Source organism: Lissotriton vulgaris, chromosome 4_1, assembly GCF_964263255.1.
Source record: "Lissotriton vulgaris chromosome 4_1, aLisVul1.2, whole genome shotgun sequence".
NCBI classification, from domain to species: Eukaryota; Metazoa; Chordata; class Amphibia; order Caudata; family Salamandridae; genus Lissotriton; species Lissotriton vulgaris.
In genome coordinates, this window is record NC_141691.1 from 2008320212 (window position 1) to 2008343034 (window position 22823).

Here is a 22823-nt window from a genome sequence, read left to right on the forward strand (position 1 = left end):
AGAACAGCCGCCTGAAACTGAACTCAGATAAGACGGAAGTCCTCATCCTGGGATCCTCACCCGCCGCTTGGGACGACTCCTGGTGGCCCCCGCCCTAGGCAGCGCACCCAAACCAACAGACCACGCACGCAACCTGGGCTTCATCCTGGACTCCTCCCTCTCCATGACCAGACAAGTCAATGCCGTCTCCTCATCGTGCTTCAACATCCTGCGCATGCTTCGTAATATCTTCCGGTGGATCCCCACCGAGACCAGGAAGAAGGTCACCAAGGCCCTCGTCACCAGCCGTCTGGACTACGGCAACACCCTCTACGCCGGAACTACCGCCAAACTCCAGCAGAGACTCCAGCGGATCCAGAACGCCTCAGCACGACTCATCCTGGACATCCCCCGTCGCAGCCACATCTCCGGACACCTGAGATCTGCACTGGCTCCCGGTCAACAAGAGAATCACCTTCCGTCTCCTCACCCACGCACACAAAGCCTTACACAGACAAGGCCCAGGATACCTCAACAGCCGCCTCAACTTCTACGCTCCCAAACACCAGCTTCGATCGACCAGCCTCGCCGCCGTCCCCCGCATCGGTAGAGCCACCATAGGGGGACGGTCCTTCTCCTACCTCGCCGCCAAGACCTGGAACTCCCTCCCCCACCCACCTCCGCCTGACCCAGGACCACCTCGCCTTCAGGAAGCAACTCAAGACCTGGTTGTTCGATGGCTAGGGGTGAGGCAGTTTCTGGATTTGTGGAGGTAAAGGGGTGTGTCTGATTGCACGTGGATATGGTTGATTTATTCTGCAGATTAACTGTTAAAATAAGAGTGTAGCAAAAACTCTGTGGGCAGATACAGACTTAAGGGGGCATGATCTAATCTGTAGGATGTGGAGGAAAGAAGTAAGTCTGACAAATCAAAGGTAATGTGAAAAATATTTAAGCAGTGTATGGAAAATAAAAAAAAGTGGTCACAAAACACAAAATTCCACAGGCAATTTAAAAATACAGCGAAAAATGTTATGAGTAAAATAAGACCAAAACGACAAAAATCCATCAAGGGAAACTGGAGATCTTTATTAAAGCTTTAAGTGAAAATAGTACCAAATAGAACAAAGTGCCAATGGTAGTCTAGGGAAACTGTAGACCGGAACCTGAGCATGGTTTGAGGCCACCCGGGATGAAGCCCTGGTCGGACACAAGAAGTGGATTGGTCCTGGTAAAAGTCTTGAAATTAAAAGAAAATTTGAAAAAGTTTCCAAGTCCTAATCCAAAACAGGAACATACCCATTTGAAGAAAGATTTGACTCCCAATGGGACAAATCTGAAATTGTAGCTGCCGTCGTGAAATTGCTGCTTAGATACCTTCCACGGGTTGGTCCGACAAAGGCTATGGAGCTTTTGAAGTTTTTACTAGAATGTAACAAAGTTCCAAAACGGAAAGGGGGGGCACCTAGAGACGCGCAGGGTACCAGGCAGAGGTCACCAGCAAAGACCAGTCTAAGTTCTTGTTGCCACTGGTCAGCAGAGAATTGTAGGGAAAAGGTTTATTGGTATTTTCTGTGTCCATATAGCCACACAGGAGGTCAGCCACCTGAACCCCGCAGTCCACTAGCTTTGCCTGGGTACACAGGGGAGCAGGTCCAGTCCTTCACAGTTCCTCACAGAGCAAAAGACAGCAAGCCCAGTCCTCTTAAGTTCTTCTACAGGCCCAGACAGCGTTCGGAGGAAGTCTGGGTGAGGGTCAAGCTTTGTTGGGTTCATCAGCCGGAGGGTGATGGACACCTTAAGACACTACTAGTCCCTCTCTGACCAGTGGAGTAAGTTAGGCCCTGTCTACCTTTTCAGTTGTTCCTGTCTGTCTTACTGCATACAATCCCAGAAATCACCCTAGTACCAAAATACAAAATGGGGATACCCTCATACCCTTGTGCAGAGCATGTGTGCCCACCAGAAGGTGTGTCCAGGGTAATGAGCAGTCCCTTTCTCAGTGGTCATTCAAACAAAGTTCTGGGGATAGCTTTACTCTCACTGTGTTTGGTGCCAGTCTGAGTAGGGGGGATAAAAGCAGGGGTATTTCCATGTATTGCCTTGCAACAGTGAAGGCTACTCCGAAGTAAATTAAGTTCCTGGACCCACCCCAACTGGTCTTCTTGACAGAGGAAGAAAACGTGTCTCCACTCCAAGGGAATTGTCTCTGCTTTGTGACCAGTTTTCACATCTTTTACACCTAATTCAGGCTAAGAACTGCCTGGGTATTTGCTGGAGAGGTAATTCAAATTAGCCTCCATCAGATTCACGCACAGTAAAGGTAACTTTCTAAAAGATACATTTCCCATCCTTTAATACAATGTCCACTTTACCAATAGATTGGATTTTTATTAAATATAAAAGTAAGTGTTAAGGGGATTTTGTAGCTGGCAAAGCGCAAAAGTTATAAATTAAATTGTATAATCTATATTTTGACTTTATCTATGTACCAGATACTGCCAGACCAGTGACAATGTCATTTTGCGCCTAGTCACCAGGGAAACCTACCATTTCAAATGTCACACATGTTTCACTCTTAAATATTATGCACCCTCCTTTGTGAGCAGCAAGGTGCGCTTACGGTTGACTCGTTTATTTTAAATCTGGTTTTCCTACCTGCGAAAGGGAGCTTTGGTCAGGTCTGTGCAGCAGAATTCAAGCTGCCGGTGTCAGGCTACATAGTATAAGCCTGACATGTTTTCACTGCCAGTGTAATGGATACCGCAAGAGATGCTGCAGTCCACAAGTGGTATTTAACTTTTCATGATATAGGTGTTTATGAAGACCATATACGAAGACCTTATGGGAATGTTAAACGTGCCAATTAGGTTTTACGCTAATATCAGCATGTTTTATGGGTCAGAGTGTGAGAAGTTGGCCTGGTATATAATGCTCACTAATTCTTAGTGATCACTTTGTACCATGCCAAGCAACCCTTATGATGATGGTTGTAATTCAACCTTGTAGACCAGTTATCCTAGTGGTAACGTGGACAAAGCAGTCTTAGGCTAAACTCTGAAAGGCATGTGAAGCCAGCTGTTATACCATACACAACCCCCTTGAATACCAAATGAAAGGGACACCACACAGATATATATTGAAAATATATATTGATTTATTAACTATAAAATCCTCTGGACTCTTTATGAGCACAGAAGCACAAGCGTTAAATCACAAGACAGTTTAAAATACACAAAAGTTGCACAATATGGATGAGCCCTAGGGGCCACCTAAACCATATACTAAGAAAGTGGTATAAGAGATACCAATAGGAAAGTGAAGAGGCCTAGGGCCTTGGGAATCGCTGGAGCTATTCGAGACTGGCAATGACTAAGTCGGGAAAGGCCCACGGGACTCGGGTGCAGTGTTCAAAGTGCACGCACTTTCCAATGTAGTCTATGGTGCGTAAAAAGTACAAAGTTAGAAAGTTAGGAACCTTCCGAGTGACCTACGGAGTTAAAACTTAAGACACAGGCCCTTGAGATGTGTACCAATGCAGGAGCACTGGCGGAGCTGAGTTACCTCACCCACAGGAAGCAGGTGCACAGGGTCGAAGTAGTGTCGGGTTTCGTCACGCCGGTAGATGGTGCTTGGAGCTGGAGATGCTGCAGGCGGCTCGATGTGAAGAGTTCCGGTGGATCCAAGGGTGGATCTGAAGATGTGAAGACCTGAAAGCAGAGGGGACAGTGTTCAAAGTCACTAGCCAGTGACTACCGTGGAACCAGATTGGAACCAGGCGATGTCGGGTGCAAACAGGCGTTGTCGGGTTGCTTCTTTCTGCAGCCACGTGGATACCCGGGGTCGAGGACGTCCAGGAGTCGGTCACGAGCTGTCCCACGTAGGCTTCTCGCTGTTGGCGGTGTCGGCGACCTGATCGGAGCAAACAGGCCTTGGCAAATGCAAGCCACGCAGAAGTGGAAAGATGCTTAACACTCGGACCAGCAAGGTCAGAGCGGGTGCTCCTTTTTACAGGAGCTTGGGTAGGTCTGGAGCAACCAGACCTGCTGTGTAAATCGTCTGTTTCGTCGCCAAGATGGCCGCTGACCACGTGGCTAGTGGCCAGGATGGCGCGTCGAGTGGCACAATGCAAAAGGGCCCCACGCAGATCGTGGAGATGCTGGAGGGCTGCTCTTCGGTGCAAGGGCTGCTCGGTGGTGGGGGTTCTCAGTCCCCAAAGCACAACGTCGAGGATGTCTCAGAAGCTGCGCAGTCAGCTTTTCGAGTGTCTTCCAAGAGGTCCGGTCCCACGTCACTCGGTGCCTCCACGGGTCCCTTCTTTGCAGGGACTGTGGATCGGGCTCTGAGAGGTCTGGGAGTCTGGTTCTTGTCGGGCTCTGGGCTCGGGCTCCGGCGGGAGGCGGCGGCAAAGCAGACGTCGAGTTGCTGGTTGGTACCTGTGTTCACAGGGTGGCCACTCCTAGGCCACAAGGGAGATTCTCTTCAGTCTTCTGTGCAGCAGAATGTCGAAGTCCAGTCTTCTTCTTTGTGTAAAGTTGATTCAGGATGATCTGCTGTGCAATGGCACTGCTCCCACTCTTATTCCCAATCTGAGGGGTGGATCACCTACTAGGTCCCTCCTCTGGGAGGAACCAGGAAGGGGGGCGGTTACACCCCCTTTCCTTTGTCCAGTTCCGCGCCAAGCCTGGGTCTGGAAAGTCCCAGGACCGGTTTGGAATGGCCTATGCACGGGGACACCTTGTGTGCCCCGGGCATGTCTGATTCTATTCAGCCCTGTCCTACCCAATACACAAAACCCTGTCTGGGGTGGTGCTCGCACCTCCCAAGGCAGGAAACCCTTTGTCCAGGCCACCATCTGCCGAGTTTCGGTCAGCAGCAGGAGGCCAGACTCGTGTCTGTGGTGGCAGCATCCATTTTGTGATGCTGAGGCTCTGTTTAACTTTAACCGGGGTTAAGGCTACACACATGTCGTGTCCCTCTAGAAGGGTGGAATGCTATCCCCGTCGCCAGAATTGGCGAGGGGATAGTATTCCAATTCGTATGACACCTTACTCGACATGTTTTGATAAAGCCAAACCAAAGATAGCAAATAACCGCGAGGATTATAATGCACTTAAGAGTATATGGTATGGCAATATCCCGGAACAGCTTAGGGAGTGGTTCCCGACAGCTGCAGACAGGCTCAGCTCATGCTAGAGCACCATCTCACATATTTCCAAGCACTCTGCCTCCAGGATTGATGAGGCCTTCCATAGGAGTGGCTGATAGGAACATATGTGTCCAGTTTAGGGTTAGGCACAGACATACTGTACCTAAGTAAGAGGTGATTACACCAACTTACCCCAGCTGAGTGATCAGCCAGTTGTGTCAAATATGGAGGCCATGCCAGGGGTGGCATAATACATGCTGCAGCCCCTGGTAGGCCTTGGATACACCTATGCCCTGGGCACCTAGGGTGCACTAATACAGGGGCTCATAAGGTGAACCAGTTCCAATTCGTAATGCACCTAGAGTGCATTGGCAGTAATTTAGAGAGAGAACAGCAGGATGTGGGTCTGATTAGCAGGCCTACAGCCACATTAAGTCAGAAACCAGTGAAGCAAAAAGCAAAAATTTGGGGTGACCATAGGATAGCAGACCCTACTCTCCTACACAGAGCACATACAGTGGGGGAACTGTATGGAACTGTCCCAGTGTTAGCGTTCAAGCTTACTAGTAGATGAATTCCCCCAAAAATTAAAAACTGGGGGTAACCACCAAAATGGGGTCCTTTTCAAAAACTAACCACTACCCTCAAGGAGATGCAGACGTGGATGCATTATGTCATGGTGTAGTCACAAAAGCGGTCCCACCTCAGGAACCACAATCAGTCCAAAGATTATAAAACACACCGAAACAACAGAGGTGGCGCAAACGCAAGGATCCAAAGCAGGGTAGAGATTCATCAAGTTTGAGAAGGAGTCGTCTTTGAAGAAAAGGCAGAGTGAAGGCGGAACAAAAGAAGCGCACAAATGTACCGCCATTAACCTGTTGCAGGACCAAACAGAAACCCTCAGACTTCAAGTCCTCAAAAGCACCCTTGACGCTGAAGGCCTCAGTAGGTGAGGGGGGAAGTAAAGCAATGAAACCTTGTGGTTCTACACATAAGGGCACTGTAGGTGGCAACTTCTCAGAAACCAGCACAATGCCAAAAGGTGATTAGGCCTGGGGCAAAATGGCCATGAATGAAACCCCCCCCCCCTCTCCCCCGAACCCCACAAATATTTTGAATCCCAGTAAGATCTCGGATTTCAGAAGCAAGATGGAGCCACGGCCAAAACCCAAACCTAATGAAGATCACGAATTCTACTGGAAGCAATACGAGCTTTGTTCCAAGACTCCAAAACAGCAGAAGGGGATTGGCAAGAAATGGACACTGACTCGCCAGAAGAGGATATCGACTCACAGCTTTCTACCCCACCCACAGAACGAGCATGATGGATTTTTCCAACTGCAGATTTATTACTTTTTCAAAGATACTAAACTTCCACTCACCCTCTTAAGGATGGTGGGTCTGAGGAGGGAACTTGACACCAGGAAGTCTTGAGAGACTGAACAGGCAAAATGGTCCTCCATGTGACCACAAAGTCAGTACAGTAGTATCGGATGACCAGGTTACTTACATTCGGAACACTTTTTCTGGTGGAGATCATATATGCAGTATACATCCAAAAGACAGAAACTAAACAAGATGTACAGTTTGCCATTAAAACAACGTGACCACTGCATCATTCAAACGCATCCACATCACACATCGCTGTCTGTTCCTCTTTCCAGTGAGCAACTCTTATTACTGCAGAGACCCCATGCTTCCCAGGTAGATTTGTATTTATTTATAAAGTTTTATATATCTCTTGTTCATCGTACATCTTCCTGCCACCAACTGAGGCTCTCAGTGGTCCCATTTATCCCTGGGGCGCAATCCCCTGGGCAGCAATGTACAATATGTTTGAGATATCGTTACATGATGCCAGATCTGTGAGGCAAATATCAACGGTAGGTGGCTGTCCTCTTCCCCACGATACAAACACATCTTTTCCCCAGCAACAGGGCCAGGCCAACAAACTTTCTATTGTGCTTAGGCATCCCTTTAACATAGCCCAGGAGCACCATAAGTGACACTGGCTGACGTGCCATGCCCACAAGATCATTTAGTACGTGGAACAACAGGGACCAGTAATTTGCAATCATGTGGATAGTCTATCTGCAGATTCCTCACCATCAGAATATCTCAGGTACGAGACTGGATGAGGAAGATTTAAACTGCATTGCTCCAGTAGGTGGTGATGTGCGGCTCCGCACCAACTTCATTCCTGTCAAGAAGTGATGACAGAGCTAAATAGAAGAACCACAGCTACATGCGGATATTAGTTTCTTTCTTAACTCAGTCCACACCCACAGACATGAAGCCCAACATAATCAGCTATACCAGTTTGCAGATCCCAAAATTGGAACCTTTTTAGAGCGGAAAGGCAGCTTTTTCACAGACCGGTGAGGAGAGAGTGCAGTGAGGACGCTGCAATTAGATAGCGGTATCCACCAGAAAGAGCATTATTGAAGGCAAGTAGCTTGATCCTCTGATTCATACTTCTATTTGCAGACTCCATACCTTTGGAATAGATACAAAAGCAAACCCCACCCCTGTGGAATGTCTCAGAACAAAAAGTCCTACAGAACTATACAGGTGAGGCCCGTCTAACCCGGCTGTCAAGGGAGTAGTGCTTTGTGAAGGTTTGTACAGATTCCCACGTTGCAGCCTTATAGATACCTAGTGCAGGCACTCTGCGTGCCTGAGCAGTGGTAGCAGCCTTGGCCCTGGTGGAATGGGCCCTCAAACCCTACAGAGGCTTCATGCATTTAACTGCTGAATTGCCGCCGATCAATCTTCAGTAGGTGCAGATTGTGCACATTCGGGTGCAGGAAACCAGCCCAGCAGCTTTGACAGGAGGTCTTCCTGAAGAAGTAGCCTGTTCTGAGGACAGATGCTTGACTGGGGGCCAGTCTTTCTTTGTCCTCTTGAGAACGTGGCTTGGAGATGCAGAGGTGGAAAAGAATCCAAGTGTCACATGCTCCACTCTATCCCAAATATTTCTTCGAGAGAGCGCCTTCTTGGAAACCGTTCAGTGAGCAAATGTTTTGAGATGGGGCGTGTGACTGACAGTGAGGACTGGGATCTAATCAGGGTTCTCCACATTTCTGAACACAATATAGCACCTGTTGCATTGGCCTTGTCACCAAACAGGCGAGACCCAATGCATGGCATGTACATTTAAGAGGTTACAAACCCTCTAAGAAGCCTGTGGAAAGCACCCAAGCAAGCAGCAGAAGCAAAATGTTAGTGACAACTGGTCTGCTCAAGCAGTTGGTGAGGTCCAGCCTACACCACATGAAGTACTTTGCAGCAACCGGACCATCCTGGATAGTTTGAGCCAGGTTGGCCCAAAATTCCTGTGGAGCTGCCAGCAAGATTTTGCCAACCAGGTCAGTTAAAGCATAGGCATATCTCCCCAGCAAGCAACCTGGCACACACTGACAGAGGGGTGACACTAGCTTAGGAAACCATTTGCTTCACGACATGTAGACTTGTGAGGGCTTGTCGTGGGGAAAGAATTGGGATTCACCCTACTGGTGAGAGCATGAAATCCCAAACTTTGTTTGGTGCGGTTTCAATCATGGTCGCTTAGAGCTAGCCTGTGGTGTCTGGCAACCTGCCTGGAGCTGGCGATCAGGAACAGGATTTAGACCAGGGCTTCATCAAATGGAAGTAATGGTTTCAAAGAGGTTTGTCCCGTTGCAAAACTTTGATAGTACATTGGGTTTGACTTCCATATTTGGCAGTTTATGTCCAAGACCTCCACCTTACATCTCATTACCACAGCAAAGACATCTCTTTCTTCTGTTAGCGGTTCCAGGTGATAACACAACAACTCGGCGTCTGTGGGGTGGGGGGTAAAAAAACCACTGGCTTCCTGTAAATCCAGATATATACTGTCAGTATATAGTTGGTGAAAATATTTCCCCTAATCCCCGTTATCATTCCCAATGCCAGGTAGACTCTGTTCAAGGTCTGAGCCAAAAAGTTGGTGGGGGCAGCTCCAAGGCAAACATTCAGATTGAACTGGGGCCGGGCACATTAGTATAGCATAGGGAGACAACCTCAGCTAGAGCAGAGATGGACTAAACTTGGAGTCAGAGAAAGCTATGGGAATGAAGATGTATTCTGGCACCAGTGGTCTCGGCATCAACGTGGCAGGGACCGGTGTGGATTTTTTGGATTGGAAGTCGGCTCCAACATCGGAGCAGAACCCAAGGTAGGCTCTTGAGACACAGACAGTGCTGAAGGAGGACCCACACTGTGCTATCTAGACTGGAGGCCTGCATAGACCTTTGGGGCCTGAATGCACACAACAGGGAGTCGAAGGGTACTGAAAATTCACAACGTGGATTCTCTAAAGGCCTTAATCTATAGTGACTTCACCAATGGACCCGGAAACTCTGGGTGCATCACGATCAGTTGCATAATCAACTCTTGGGCATAGGACAGAGTGAGATCGCAAGGATTGCAGGCGTTTCGACCACGTGGTTTCCCTTTCCATTGTTAACCAGGGGTTCGCTTTCCCCTGCATGCCCTGAGCTGCTTAGAGTCTCGAGCCAGCACGATTTTAGGTAAAGATTTTAATTTGCCATAAGGCTTACTGTACTTGATTACATTTGATAATGTTAAGCAAGATAGTGATTAATTTTATTTTACCTTGATAGTGAGCCTGTTATGCTCATATTTAGTCTGCATCAGGTTTGCTTTGTCTTTACAATTTTTTACTTTGGACTATCAACGCTTGGTTATGCAACCTTATGTACTGATGCTTTTGAAAGCAGGATCGCTTCTCCCCTGTTTTCATAAGATGGCGGTACCACATCTACTTTCAAATATGCACTCTTAGCGGTCCTTCACCGTTATTCACTGATGCTCTTAAGATTGCTTACTCCCTGTATACACATTTCACTAGAAGGCATGTTTGTTTCACCCTTTGATGGTGATAACACATTTTTCACACATCTGTGGAGTGGTTTCGCGGTCACGGACAAGCTGCAATTTGGAATGCTTCTTTTTTAAATATTGCATGGGTGACGGCACCAGACAGTGGTTGCTGGCTCACATTTCGTGTCTGATGTTTCACACTGAATCAGATGAGATTTGCATGGATCAATTTCGTGCTTCACGATGCTTGCACTTTATCACATTTCTGAATTATTTTCCTCACTTTGATACAAATATTTCTGTTAGGCCAAATTGGCCAGTTGATTTATTCTTTTACAGATTTGTGCGTCCAGGTTACATGGAAAATGAATAGAAATATACCAGATTAACACTGGTCAAGTGAGATTAAGTCTTTGGTACGTTCATCCTGCCAAGCTGCAGTAGGAATGTAAACACTGACAGTACCTATGTTATTTCTTGTAGGTTGCTACCACCCTTTGCTGTCCTGATGAAAATCCTACATTATTTATCGTAAGGGGTCGAAACGTTTACTTATTAGGTTTCACCCATATCGCTGAACGTTGGACTACACAAAAACAAATGTCTATATCATTGGGTTCTTAAAAATCTTTGTCATATGGGCAGGAACTTTTTTTTATATATTTTGTTAATATCGTCAATGTAGTATATCATTGTATCACATACTCGCACTTTTCACTGTGCTGTCATTTGGAGCACCTACTTTGTTTTGATTTTGTATAATTGTGACTGTGATTAATACAGAATTGTAACCACATGGAAGGGCAACACATTTGTGTAAGAAAAGATGCCAAAGTACGAAATACCAACTTGTCAGGGAATAAGTTGGTATAAGGAGGCTGCACTGAAAGCACCTGTAGCTCATTGATGTAATGCACATAGGTGACAGCAATTAGAAAAACAGTCTAAAGGGTCAGAAACCTAAAAGAACAACTGTGCATGGGCTCAAAGTGCACGAGCATGCATATCAGAAAGGACCAGATTAAGGTCCCACTGAACATATTAAAAACGTGTAGGGAAAACATAATTAGACCCAAACACATCATAACAGGTGATATAACCAAAGAGGACTGATCAAGCAAATGCAGATAGGCGGAAATGACCAAACAGTAACCCTTAAGGGTGTCAACAGCATTGCTTTGCTGCACCAAAGACTAAACAAATGTAAGTATATCAAAAAGCTTTGTCTGAAGAGGATCGACCCAACAGGCCTCGTACCAGGCTACAAACTTTGCAGCAACCAAAACATTTGTATCTTGTGGATGGGCTGCGAACAGCCAAAGTCAAAGCCTGCACTTCCACAGGGCAAAGCCATTCAGGTGGTTCTGTTCAATTTCCACAGATGGAGGTGCAGAACCCTGCCCGACAGTTGAAGGAGAAGGTCCTTCTGAAGTAGCAAAGGCTCGGTCTTAGCAGATTGGAGTATCACATTCTCTGAGCCCAGGGTGGAGCTATCAAGATGAGCAAAACCTGGTCTCTCCTAACATTCCTGAGGGCTCAGGCAAGCAGCGGCAGAAATGATGCCACAGACAGAGCTATAAACATCTTGTCACAAAAGTGCAGCACTGTGCGTTCTTGGCGGTAGCAAAAAGATACCCTGGACACACTACAATGGGTGAAGACCTGAACTTCTTCTGGGAACAGAAAACAGTCCTGGCCTGATTGAGGTCATTCGCCCTGGTGTTCTGGGAGCCTGACAGGTGGTTGATAGGGAAATCTTGCGACGGTCCAGTCAGCACCACAGTTTCAGCACCCCCTGCAACAGAACATGGTACACTATAAGGCCCTCTTGCAAGTACCATATGGCTATCTTGTTGTCTGCCACACAGCTCCAGAAGACTGATGTGCTTCTGATCCACTGGAGAACCGAGGTATCTGATGTCCACCTCGTCCACTGGGCCTCCCCATTCCAGAGACGATGTGTCTATCAAAATTGTAAGTTAAGTGTCAGGCATGAGAATGGTCTGACTGAAGTGAGAATGGCAATCTTTTATCCACCAATGAAGGTCCATGGCCACCTTGTCCAAAATACTGATTTTTTTTTCTCCTAGACCAGAGCCAACTGAAGGTGAAGGTTCCACTGAAGAGCTTGCATTTGCCAATTAATGAATCACCAGCAGGATAACTGTGGGATTAGAAAGGCTTTGAAAGGCAACGTGCCCAGAACTGCCATTATAAAGGGAATTTTCCTGCACTGGCCTTAGATGGGATTTCAATTTGATGGAGAACCCTAGCGAAGACAGCAGCGTGACTGTCTGCAGCTAGTCAGCAACTCATTGTGGTGATCCCACCTGTCATAGAGGTCGTGAAGTCTTGACCTGTAACGATTACCTGCAACCCTTGAGATCACCTTCATGAAGACTTGGGGAAGCCGTGATGAGCTTGACGGGCAGGATGGTGAGCTCAAACTACTCCAGCATCACAGCGAAGTGAACGAAATACCTGTGGGACTGTGGGACTGCAGGACGGGACATGGAAGTATGAGGTCTGGAAGTCCAAGGACAAAGAATAGAGCAGAGAGGACATGGACCAGAGTCTGCATTTTGAAAGAGGGGATCTATATTTAGTGGTAGCCCATCATGCTTCATGCTCCAGGAAGTACTTAGATTAGCATCAAATGCCTCTCTCTGCATTGGAAAGACTCTTCCTTTCCCCCCCCCCCCCCCCCCCCCCCCCCCCCTCACGACCCCCCCCTACCACCAAGGCAAGCAGTGTATGCACTTCTTGTGAGAGAATGTCGGAATGATCCTCCAAAGTCTGAGGTGGAATAGGAGGGAAAGCAGACTGAAAGGTGAGGGCATAACTATTCTGAACACCATCTAAGACCCACTGGTGTGAGATACCTGTGTGCCAGCTGACAGACAAAACCAAATCCTGTTCCCTACTGGTCACAAATCACCAATGGATGGTGAACTGGAGTGATTCGGCAATGGGTGACTAGGACGACGACCACTGCTGCTGCCCTTCCGGATGGCGACAGCCACATGCTTGACCACCATCAACTCTGGAACAACAAAAAAGCCAAGTAGCTTCTTGGACATGTTAAGAGGGCAGCCTCTGGTGACAGGCAAAGGCTCTTTAGTAGCTCTGGCATTTCTGGTACTGCTGGTGAAATTGGGGGGATGGGAGAACACAACCAAGGAGTGAGCCACAGCTCTTTCTTTGAAAAACTGGAAGACTGATGGGCCAGGAAATTTGTGGCACATCGGCTCCAACGGAAAATGCTGCTATGCAATATTTCAGGCATTACTGTCATTTTTGTTTAGCATAGGTGTTGGTAAATGTCACCACTTCAGCAGGGCCTAGAATGGTGATAAAAAGCGATGGCACAGGTGCCATATGTATTGCATAAATGACCTTGTTGGTTAGTTCATCCCCATGTCATACAGGAAGCTTGTACTTCAAAAATGGTCACCCTTCCTTTGACTCAGCGTTAAATCCATGGCGATAATCTCTTTCGGACTGTCAAAACGAGGACATCGTCTTTCACTAAAGCAAATCTGTAATTAATTAAAACTCTACAATTGTTTTGTGTAAATAAGCTACTAATAACCCTACTCAGATTGGCGATCTGCTACTGAACCCTTTTCAAATGGCTGGGTATCTCTACAGGCTCCATGCCTGTAAAGAGGATATGGAAAATAGTGGGCAGTGTTATCTGAGCCCTTTAATAACCTAACATAGTTGTGGGTGTATTGAACAATCAATTTTCAGTGAAACAGACCTCTTGGTGCTGTGTTCTGTAACTAACATGTGGCAGCGAAATACCCTATGTAAGAAAAAGTAAGACTTTTTTACAATATGCGTCACACTTACCTTTATGTGAACAAAATCCTGCACATATACACACAACATACATTACTACCTTCTAAACTGGGACTTAACTAATACAGATTTATAAGCCCTGGAGAGCACTTCTTGCAAGAAAACCTTTCTGTGGGACAACTCTCAATATTGAGGATCCCCAGACCACAAATTAGTTAGCTGTCTCACAAGAGGAGATGGTAGACAAGAGTGAAGGAAACTGTCTACATGTCATCCTCTGCAATAAGATCAACCCTTCTAAAAAAGCAACATGCCTCCAAAGATATCCATTCGGTCATCCTCTTTACAAACCTGCCTCCGCACCTAACATTTTTTTTCCTCCATTCCTTTTTCTGTACTAACAACCATCAATTGTTTTGTTTGCAACACTTGTTAAAGTAAACTACACTTAGAAATGACCAAAGCTTAAAATAAATCACTGGTACAAAATGTTTGTGCCTTTGGACACATTTGCTGGAGGGATACAGATGGAGGAGAAAGGTGAAGGTAGTAAAAACAGGAACGTGAAATTTTTGGAGAAACACTGAAGGTGTGCAAGTGCGAGGAATAGAAATCTGTGCTGACTTCAAAGGATCGACCATTGCATGACCAGAGTCAGTAAGCCTTCATAAACAAAAAGTATGACTTGGGAAGAGGAGCAACAGTACCTGCAGCTCCAGCACAGGCTGTGCTACGGGGACAGCAGCAAAGGTCTTATACGCCTGCTTGATATTGGCTGGGAACTCATCAGGAGAAAGAGGGGTGGAAGGTCCTGGCTGTAGAGAAAAAAGGAAGGGAAAGCAGGAAAGGAGTGAGGAGGAAAAACACAAGAACGGAAACACAAAGAAAAAGAAAGTTTAGCAAGAGAGAACCAGAGATCGCTTAAGCCCACTAGCAGTATAATACAAGAGGAGCCAAAACATGGACAGAACAGAGCAGTCAGTGTTAATATCCAAGAGATTAAAAAGTAACATAATATTGTTCTGCGGGTCTGCACATGAGTATCTCTGTGTAGTACTCATGTTGTGTATTTAGGGCAGTAGGAGTGACATTATAGCGGTCATGTCATGTAGATAATGTGACACTTAAGAAGGTAGAAGTTCCTGGAGGAGCAATCAATGGGCGCTATGGTTTAAGAATTCAAGTGCAGGAGCTGGTGTGCCAGGCTGCGCATCCTTTCAACATTTCTGGTTGTCACAGTATGTTTTCCTTCACAGGTGTCTCATGAACCAAGGCGTCTGGCAGGCGGTTTACCCATTTGGAAGACAAGTCAAAGTCACGTCTAAATTTGTATAGCACACTGCTCACCCAGAGGGTCTCAAGGCGCTTGAGGGAGGGGGGGAGCTTTACTTATCAAATATCCAAGTTTTTAGTTGTTTTCTGAAGGAGAGGTGGTTCTGTGTGAGGCGGAGGTGGGTGGGGAGGGAATTCCAGGTCTTGGCCGCAAAGACAAAGACAAAGCGCCACAGTTGAGTTCTCAACTTGGCGAGAGATGGAGTTCATCCTTAAGTGGACCAGCTTTTAACTTAGGCTACTACCATCCCTATGTCCTTGCTATAAAGTGCAAATTGTTGGTTGCTTTTGACTGATAGTCATAGGGTAAAGGCATTGCACCCCTAGTTGTGGTCAACTGCTAACCTTCCCTGGAAAATGCATTCCATATGTCATTATTGCAACTCCCTACTTTCCTTTCATTTTGATGTAGGTGTTTGCGGGAAAGCAAGATGTGACTGGAGTACAAGAGGGGTTGGGTACTCCACAGTGGGGTTCCACAAATCTATGTCTAGCCCAACGAGGGTGGGGTTTCCATGCTAGACAGCAGGGGTTCTTCAACTTCCAAAGATGGAGACCAAGGTTATGGCCACTCCACAGTGGGGTTCCACAAAACCTATATCTAGCCCACCGAGGGTGGGGGTTTCCATGCTAGACAGCAGGGGTTCTTCAACTTCCAAAGATGGAGGCCAAGGTTATGGACACGACTGCCCATTCTCACTCTTGGTGGTCGGCTCTGGTAGAAGAGAGTTTAACTACACCAGCAGTAAATGACTGACTGGAGGACCATCTGGGACAAATACACATTCTCTGGTGGTATTATGTGATGCCTGCCATCATTACAGAATCAGAAACACTGAGAACATAACAGGTCTGCTACTTAGAGGCTGAGCTAAATGTATTTAATTTGAGAATACATATTGCACTGCCCATCACCTCATGAGCACTCCAATATGCGCTATATTCCTCATTATTGTTTAGATCTCATCAATATCAAATTTCTGGAGAGATCACCACCTCACCCCCCCCCCCCTCCAAAAAAAAATAAACACAGGCTGAACTGTTTTCCTTGACCACAAAGATCAGACTTATATCTCAAATGTCTGTAGAAGGGGAAATAAGAAAGTAGGAGCTTTCTACACTCAGGAGAAATTCTAGATAGAATCCAATGTCACCAATGTTGATAGGAAGGTTCAGCAAGAGGAGAGTTTATACTTAAAGTGCTGCCTAATAGGGTGGAACTACACCAAATGAGTATACAGTAGAGGCACACATTACTGATCATTTATTCAACAGCATGATATCTGACCTGAGCTTAGGCTAGGGTTACAGGGTTTAACTAAAATGGATTTCAGAGAATGAAACTAGGGACGGCGTGTGAACTAGAAGGGTATTGGCTGGGAAGGCGATTCGTTCTAGATGCAATGATAATAAAAAGATTACCCAACTTACAGAAATGTCAGTGAGAATGTGCAGAGTGTAATTTAAACTTGTTTTAAAGGGCGCAGAATCTGACTCCTCTCAACCTTTGAATGCAGTGCACATGCAATAGGGACGATCGAATGGGTTAGGAGATATGGAGAGGATGAGACAGCTGAATGATAATGGTGATATTTCAGAAGGTGGTCACTGTTTTCAGCTTCTACTGATAGTTTAAGTCTATGTCCAGTCTATCAATGAACATGGAGCATACAGATGCTGTATTTGGTACTAGGTGACTAGGTGACTCTTTTCTAGCATGAACACTTGACACCTGTGCTTAGGTGGCCTGACAAGTCGATCGAACATAGATTGTCTTTATCTGACACTCATTTAGGTTTGTAGAGAGGCAGCTAAACATTTATCAAATGAGTACAACACAGAACTTAACCAGAAGGAATGCCTCTTGCAGCTCATAAGATAAACTGAGGCACACAAACCACAACAAAGCTTATTAAAACAAATGTTCACCTAAATTGGCAGCATTACAGACTATGGCCCCACTGGTTACTAATACAAGTTATAGAACTCACTAAAGTCAATGTTAAATCGTAATGCAAGAATCACCACACAGCAAAACCTACTTAGGATGCCAAACTCTAACCAAAAGAACAAACTAAGAATTATGTTTACTAATTTTACAGCACATAGCACAGGATGTGAACAATAAATTATGTCCACATCTGTGCATACTAAAGCTGATATCTATTTTCCACTGGAAGGACAATGTGACTCTAGAGGAGAGGATTCCTAGGAGCAGCAGATTATCAACTACAGAGTTGGGAACATGCTACAGTGCTGAAGAATGCATGCAGGTCTTGGAGTTCATATTACAAGCACCACAATGTGGCAGAGGTCCTTTCAAGCAAAGGCACCGGAAAAGTCAACGTGGACTGGCATAATTAGCAAGTAGCAGGTGAAACAAATGGAACACGGCTGTGATGTGTCGTGCAGCTAACACTTCGCAATAAACTCAGACAAGCTTAAAATTTGCAAGATGATGGACATTATTGTGGTAAGACTTTGATGACCTCATAATAATGCGCACTAAAAAAAGATGAGACGAATGTAAAAATGAAGGTAGAAATTGTGGTTCATGGTGGTGTCTGGGGAACAAGTCGTAGACCATATGCTTCCTTCCTATATGCTACAACAACCCAAAATGAATCTTGAGTAGCTTTCTTAGTTTCCAGTAGAGCCAAACGAGTACAAAATAAAGATTGGCAATATTTCAGGCTTCCAGCAAAACTTTGCTACAGAAGCAGATTTTCAAATCTAGCTAAACTCTTACCACAAGGAGGGATAGGGGGCACTTACAGAGTTGTGTACGCTGGAGGAAATCTCAGGCTGTTGGAATGGGTTCGGGCTGTTCCTGCCTTCGGTGTTGGGTGGAGTTATGGTCTGCCGCACCCAGGAATGAGGATGAATGGCACCAGGTTTTGTCTGTTTATCCAGCCACACCATCAAGAGGAAGTTAAGGATGGGAGAGTGAAATAAAGAACACAGACAGAGGAGCCAGTGTAGAAAAAGAAAAACATACAAAGGAAATAGAAGATAGACATCAAAGAAAAAGAAATATATTTCGGAAAAGGTAATTAAATAAAGAAAAGGGCAATAATGTGAGATAAATGTAATGATTCAGCAGTGAAAAGCAAAAAAGCAAGATATAGTAAGCAAATGAGCACAACAAGGAATCAATTGCAATAAAATAAACAAAGGAAAACAATGAAAGAAAAGGTGTGAAAAACAGAAGTTAGGACTGAGAAAGTTTTTCAAAATAGATCACAGCAAACCTCTCAAAACTTGCCTAAGCATCAAACACACAAAAAGTTATACAAGGAATAATGATCTGTAAAGGTTCAGTGTATCACTGGAAAACGTGTCCATCTATCTATACCATACTGTGATGTCAAAAGAAAATAATGGTCAGGAGATCTTGTTTGCTGTCAGATTGGGGCAGCTCCACCGCTAGGGTGATCATCTATTCCGTTAAGAAGATTTATTTCATTGGCTCTTCATGACAAACTGCAGCTATGCACTCTTTTCTATTTTAAAGACCATATTTATTTTACTCACTCTTTTGCCCTTCTCTACTAACTTTCAGTTACTACCACTAAGAGGTACACACACTATACGACCGCTCCGTTATAGATGCATGCCAGGATGAATTTACTAGCCTGATTACACTCCGCATCCACTTCTGAACTGAAATCTAAACAGCAATGTATACAAAGCAGCATACGGGTGTCCCACAAAGCTCCACCTGCAACTAAAACAAAAAAAGGCCAGAAGACCATGGACTCAGCGGACTGAAGTGATAGCCACTACAAATAATTTCTTTACATCATAAAAATAATCTCTTAAGAAGTAACAAGCTCAAACTTCACTGCCAACATGGACACAAAAAATTATAAATATTAGATTCCCAACAAGGATGAGGATTCATTCCATCAAGAATGTGACTCCCTTATTCAAGGGAACAATTTATGTAAACCATCCAAACAAACTCATACCAAGATCTCAAATTAAATGAACTCAACTAAAGTATTTTAAGGGCCACTATGGAATCTTACTTGGGGTGCTTAATTAGCTGTCCCAAGCATTTCATTACAGCTACAAAAAGCTCTTCAAGGGTGAGAAATGAGTGGAAACCAACACAAAGTGCTCAAAGCAGAAATGACCGATCTGAAAGTAATAAAGACATGTCTGCAGTGCCTTCTTAAGGAGACAAGGAGCACATAAGGTAATGGTAACAATGTCCGTCTTCTCCTATGCCAATAGAAGCTGCTGGAGTGAAATCTTTGCCCTCTCCAAGACTAAGCTGAATATCATTACATGATCAGGTAAGTGATGAGCAACGAGCAAAATGTGGCCACAGGCTTCCCCCCTAAGCATGAAAGGAAGGCATTTTAGGAAACAAGACAGAGGGCCACTGAGTACTAAATAATGGGCCAATGACACTGGCAGCATTTCAGTTTCCTGTGGTATGCTTCTACTGCGATGCCCCCTAAACATTCCACATCAGCTGATGTTTGATAAGCTGGTCCGGGCTAAGTCCACACCCCATTTGAAAGGACCTGCAATTGGTCTACAATTAAGGAACAAAGGGAATTAGAGAAGATTCATTACTTTGGTGTGAGTTGCCCTAAAGACTTGTAATTTCAAGTACAAACTACAAGGTTAGTACCAGGACGGCGATTAAGGGATTTTCACAGACCTCACATCCAGTTGTATATACAACACCTTTCCACAATCACCTCCAGAACTGCATGCAATAGAACCTTCATCTCCTCCAGGAAGCATAATACCCTCCTGTACTCTATTATGCAGGCTAGGGCACCTGTGCTCAACCCTAAGGCTAGAATCAACTGGTAGACCGACATTGATGTTGAGCTCTCAGCTAACCAATTGGGACGATGTTGCGCCCAAACAGCCACACTATTGTCCAATTATCGGTACAATTGATACATGCTAAAAACCTTCGCAGGATGTTTCACACCCATGCATTTCTCAATAACATGGGCTTGCTCAATACCTCTTTGTTGTATGCCCTGCAAAGCCAAGGGAGCAGACATTCTGCGTCTGGACTGGCTCTGCTCTGAGGTGGCCAGGTCTTGGTCACTGGTAATTAATAAAACAGACAAGGTGACTGAGGCTGCAGTTCAATGTACCCCAGTCACGGCCCATTTTGGCTATGTCAAAGATGTTCACCTGGGGATGCGTAAACAGCATTAAGACATGGTGGGAGAATGTAATATAGTCAGGAGGAATACTGGAAGTGGATGCCACTTTGATCTCAACGAAGAAACACCTGGGGACCACTTGTCGTCTTTCTGCCTTTGTGCATGGGAAGCAAGTGAGAGCTGGAATACAGGACACCGAGACGTAGAATCTTTGGGCTACTGATGTTGCGATTCTTATGAGGCGATCGTAGTCAGCTAATTCATGTACTGTTCATTACATAGTGAGAATGTGCAACCTCTGAGGCCTTCAGAGCTATATGGGAACCTTGGGATGATTTGTGACATGAAGGCAGCAAATGTCGTTAATAATATGCGGGAGGAAGTGGGAAGGAGGGGAGTGGGGGAATATAGTAAGAAAACACATTTCATCCGCTTCGTAACTGAGATGAAATGTTATAGACACTACTGGGGTCTGGGATTGTGGCAAGTTTCGCCATGTTCTATTATTGCTTCTTGTTACTTTGGGGGGAATACTAATAAATAAAACATTTAAATAGAAGGATTTCTGCAGACCTGATAAGCCACAGGGCACTCATGGAATTTTGCTACATTGAAGGTATTGGCACTCAGTCAAGTGCCGGTTACCATGGAATAGGGCATGATGTAAGAAAGTGTTTCTATACTTAGAAACTAAACTTGGAAAGCTTTGGTCTGGAATGCTTCCCTCAATGGAAAGAAGAGGTGCTGCACCTTTTACTCTGGCAGCTGGGAGACTGGGGTGATGATTCCTTGAAGTGGCCTTCCAGATACCTCATCTAAAAGCAGTGATCACAAAGGGCAGGCAGATCGGCAAACACGTTTCCTAGTTAGATGATACAAGCTGTATGCAAGTCTAAAGCCCATCCGACATTATAGAAAGCAAATCCAAAGTGGAATGATCCTAACAAAACCATATTCAAAAAAAGAAGCAAGAGCAGTAAGCTTCCTTTTAAAAATACTTTGAAAAGCTGGTGCAAGTAAAAAGAAAAAAACACTTGACTGACAAAGGAATTTAATGAACCTAGCAGCCGCCAAAAGTTTCTGATATGCTAATCTGAAACATCCAGAGTTGAGTAGAGGAAAAGACGCTGAATCTGGCAGGAGCTATGAGGAGGGCAATGTGTAGTCAACAGCAAATCAATGTACAGCCTCCAGAGTTTGAGGCGCAATATCATGTTTATTTATAAAGTTTTATATAGCGCAAACTTGATCAATCAATCACTGTATTTCTAAAGCGCGCTACATACCCGTGAGGGCCTCAAGGCGCTGGGGGAGGGGGTGGGGACTGCTACTGATCGAAGAGCCATGTCTTGAGAAGTCTTCTGAAGGCCAGCAGGTCCTGGGTCTGTCGTAGGCTGGTAGGGAGAGTGTTCCAGGTCTTGGCGGCGAGGTAGGAGAAGGATCTGCTGCCGGCGGTGGCTCTCCGGATACGAAGAACTGAGGCGAGGGCGAGGCTGACGGAGCGGAGGCTGCGGGTTGGGGTGTGGAAGCTCAGTCGGTCGTTGAGGTATGTAGGTCCGGTGTTGTGTAGTGCTTTGTGTGCGTGGATGAGGAGCTTGAGGGTGATCCTCTTGTTGACGGGGAGCCAGTGTAGGCCTCTCAGATGGGGTGTGATGTGGCTGCGTCGGGGGACATCGACGATCAGTCGTGCCGAGGCGTTCTGGATTCGTTGTAGTCTCAGGAGCTTGGTTGTTGTTCCTGAGTAGAGGGCGTTTCCGTAGTCGAGTCTGCTGGTGACGAGGGCCTGGGTTACGTTTTTTCTCGTGTCGGGGGAGATCCATTTGACGATCCTGCGGAGCATTCGGAGGGTGTTTAAGCAGGATGAGGAGACGGCGTTGACTTGCTTGGTCATGGAGAGGGCAGAGTCGAGGATGACCCCCAGGTTGTGTGCGTGGTCGGTGGGTTCCGGGGCAGTGTCTAGCGATGTGGGCCACCAGGAGTCGTCCCAGGCTGATGGGGTGGGTCCGAGGATGAGGACCTCTGTCTTGTCTGAATTCAGCTTCAGTCTGCTGTCCTTCATCCAGTCGGCGACGGCCTTCATTCCTCTGTGGAGATTGGCTTTGGCGGTGTGGTGGTCTTTGGTGAGGGAGATGATCAGCTGGGTATCGTTGGCTTAGGAGATGATGTTGAGGCTATGTTGTCATGCGACGTGGGCGAGCGGTGCCATGTAGATATTGAACAGCGTCGGGCTGAGGGAGGATCCCTGAGGGACGCCGCAGATGATCTTGGTGGTTTTTGAGCAGAAGGGTGGGAGGCGGACGCTCTGGGTTCTGCCGGAGAGGAAGGATGTGGTCCAGGCCAGGGACTTCTCTTGGATTCCGGCGTCATGAAGGCGTGCTGATAGGGTGCGGCGGCAGACCGTGTCAAAGGCTGCTGATAGGTCCAGGAGGATGAGGGCGGCTATTTCTCCATTGTCCATCAGGATCCTGATGTAGTCGGTGGCGGCGATGAAGGCGGTTTCGGTGCTGTGGTTGCTGCGAAAACCGGATTGGGAAGGGTCCAGGATGTAG

The 22823-nt window shown here is 46.0% G+C and overlaps 1 protein-coding gene across 24 annotated transcripts in view; it reads right to left on the reverse strand.

Moving 5' to 3' along the window:
* SCRIB (scribble planar cell polarity protein) overlaps positions 1–22823 on the reverse strand; it is a 668035-nt gene that overhangs the window by 104762 nt on the left and 540450 nt on the right. For 17 of the 24 annotated variants that reach the window (XM_086966382.1, XM_086966383.1, XM_086966358.1 and 14 more), the window contains 2 exons: positions 17909–18034; positions 14509–14616 (listed from right to left, as the gene is read on the reverse strand). The exons of 6 other annotated variants lie outside the window; for them this stretch is intronic. In XM_086966382.1, coding sequence (XP_086822508.1) covers positions 14509–14616; positions 17909–18034 — 234 coding nt within the window. The remainder of the gene's footprint in view (positions 1–14508; positions 14617–17908; positions 18035–22823) is intronic. One more of the 24 variants, XM_086966368.1, reaches the window with a different exon arrangement.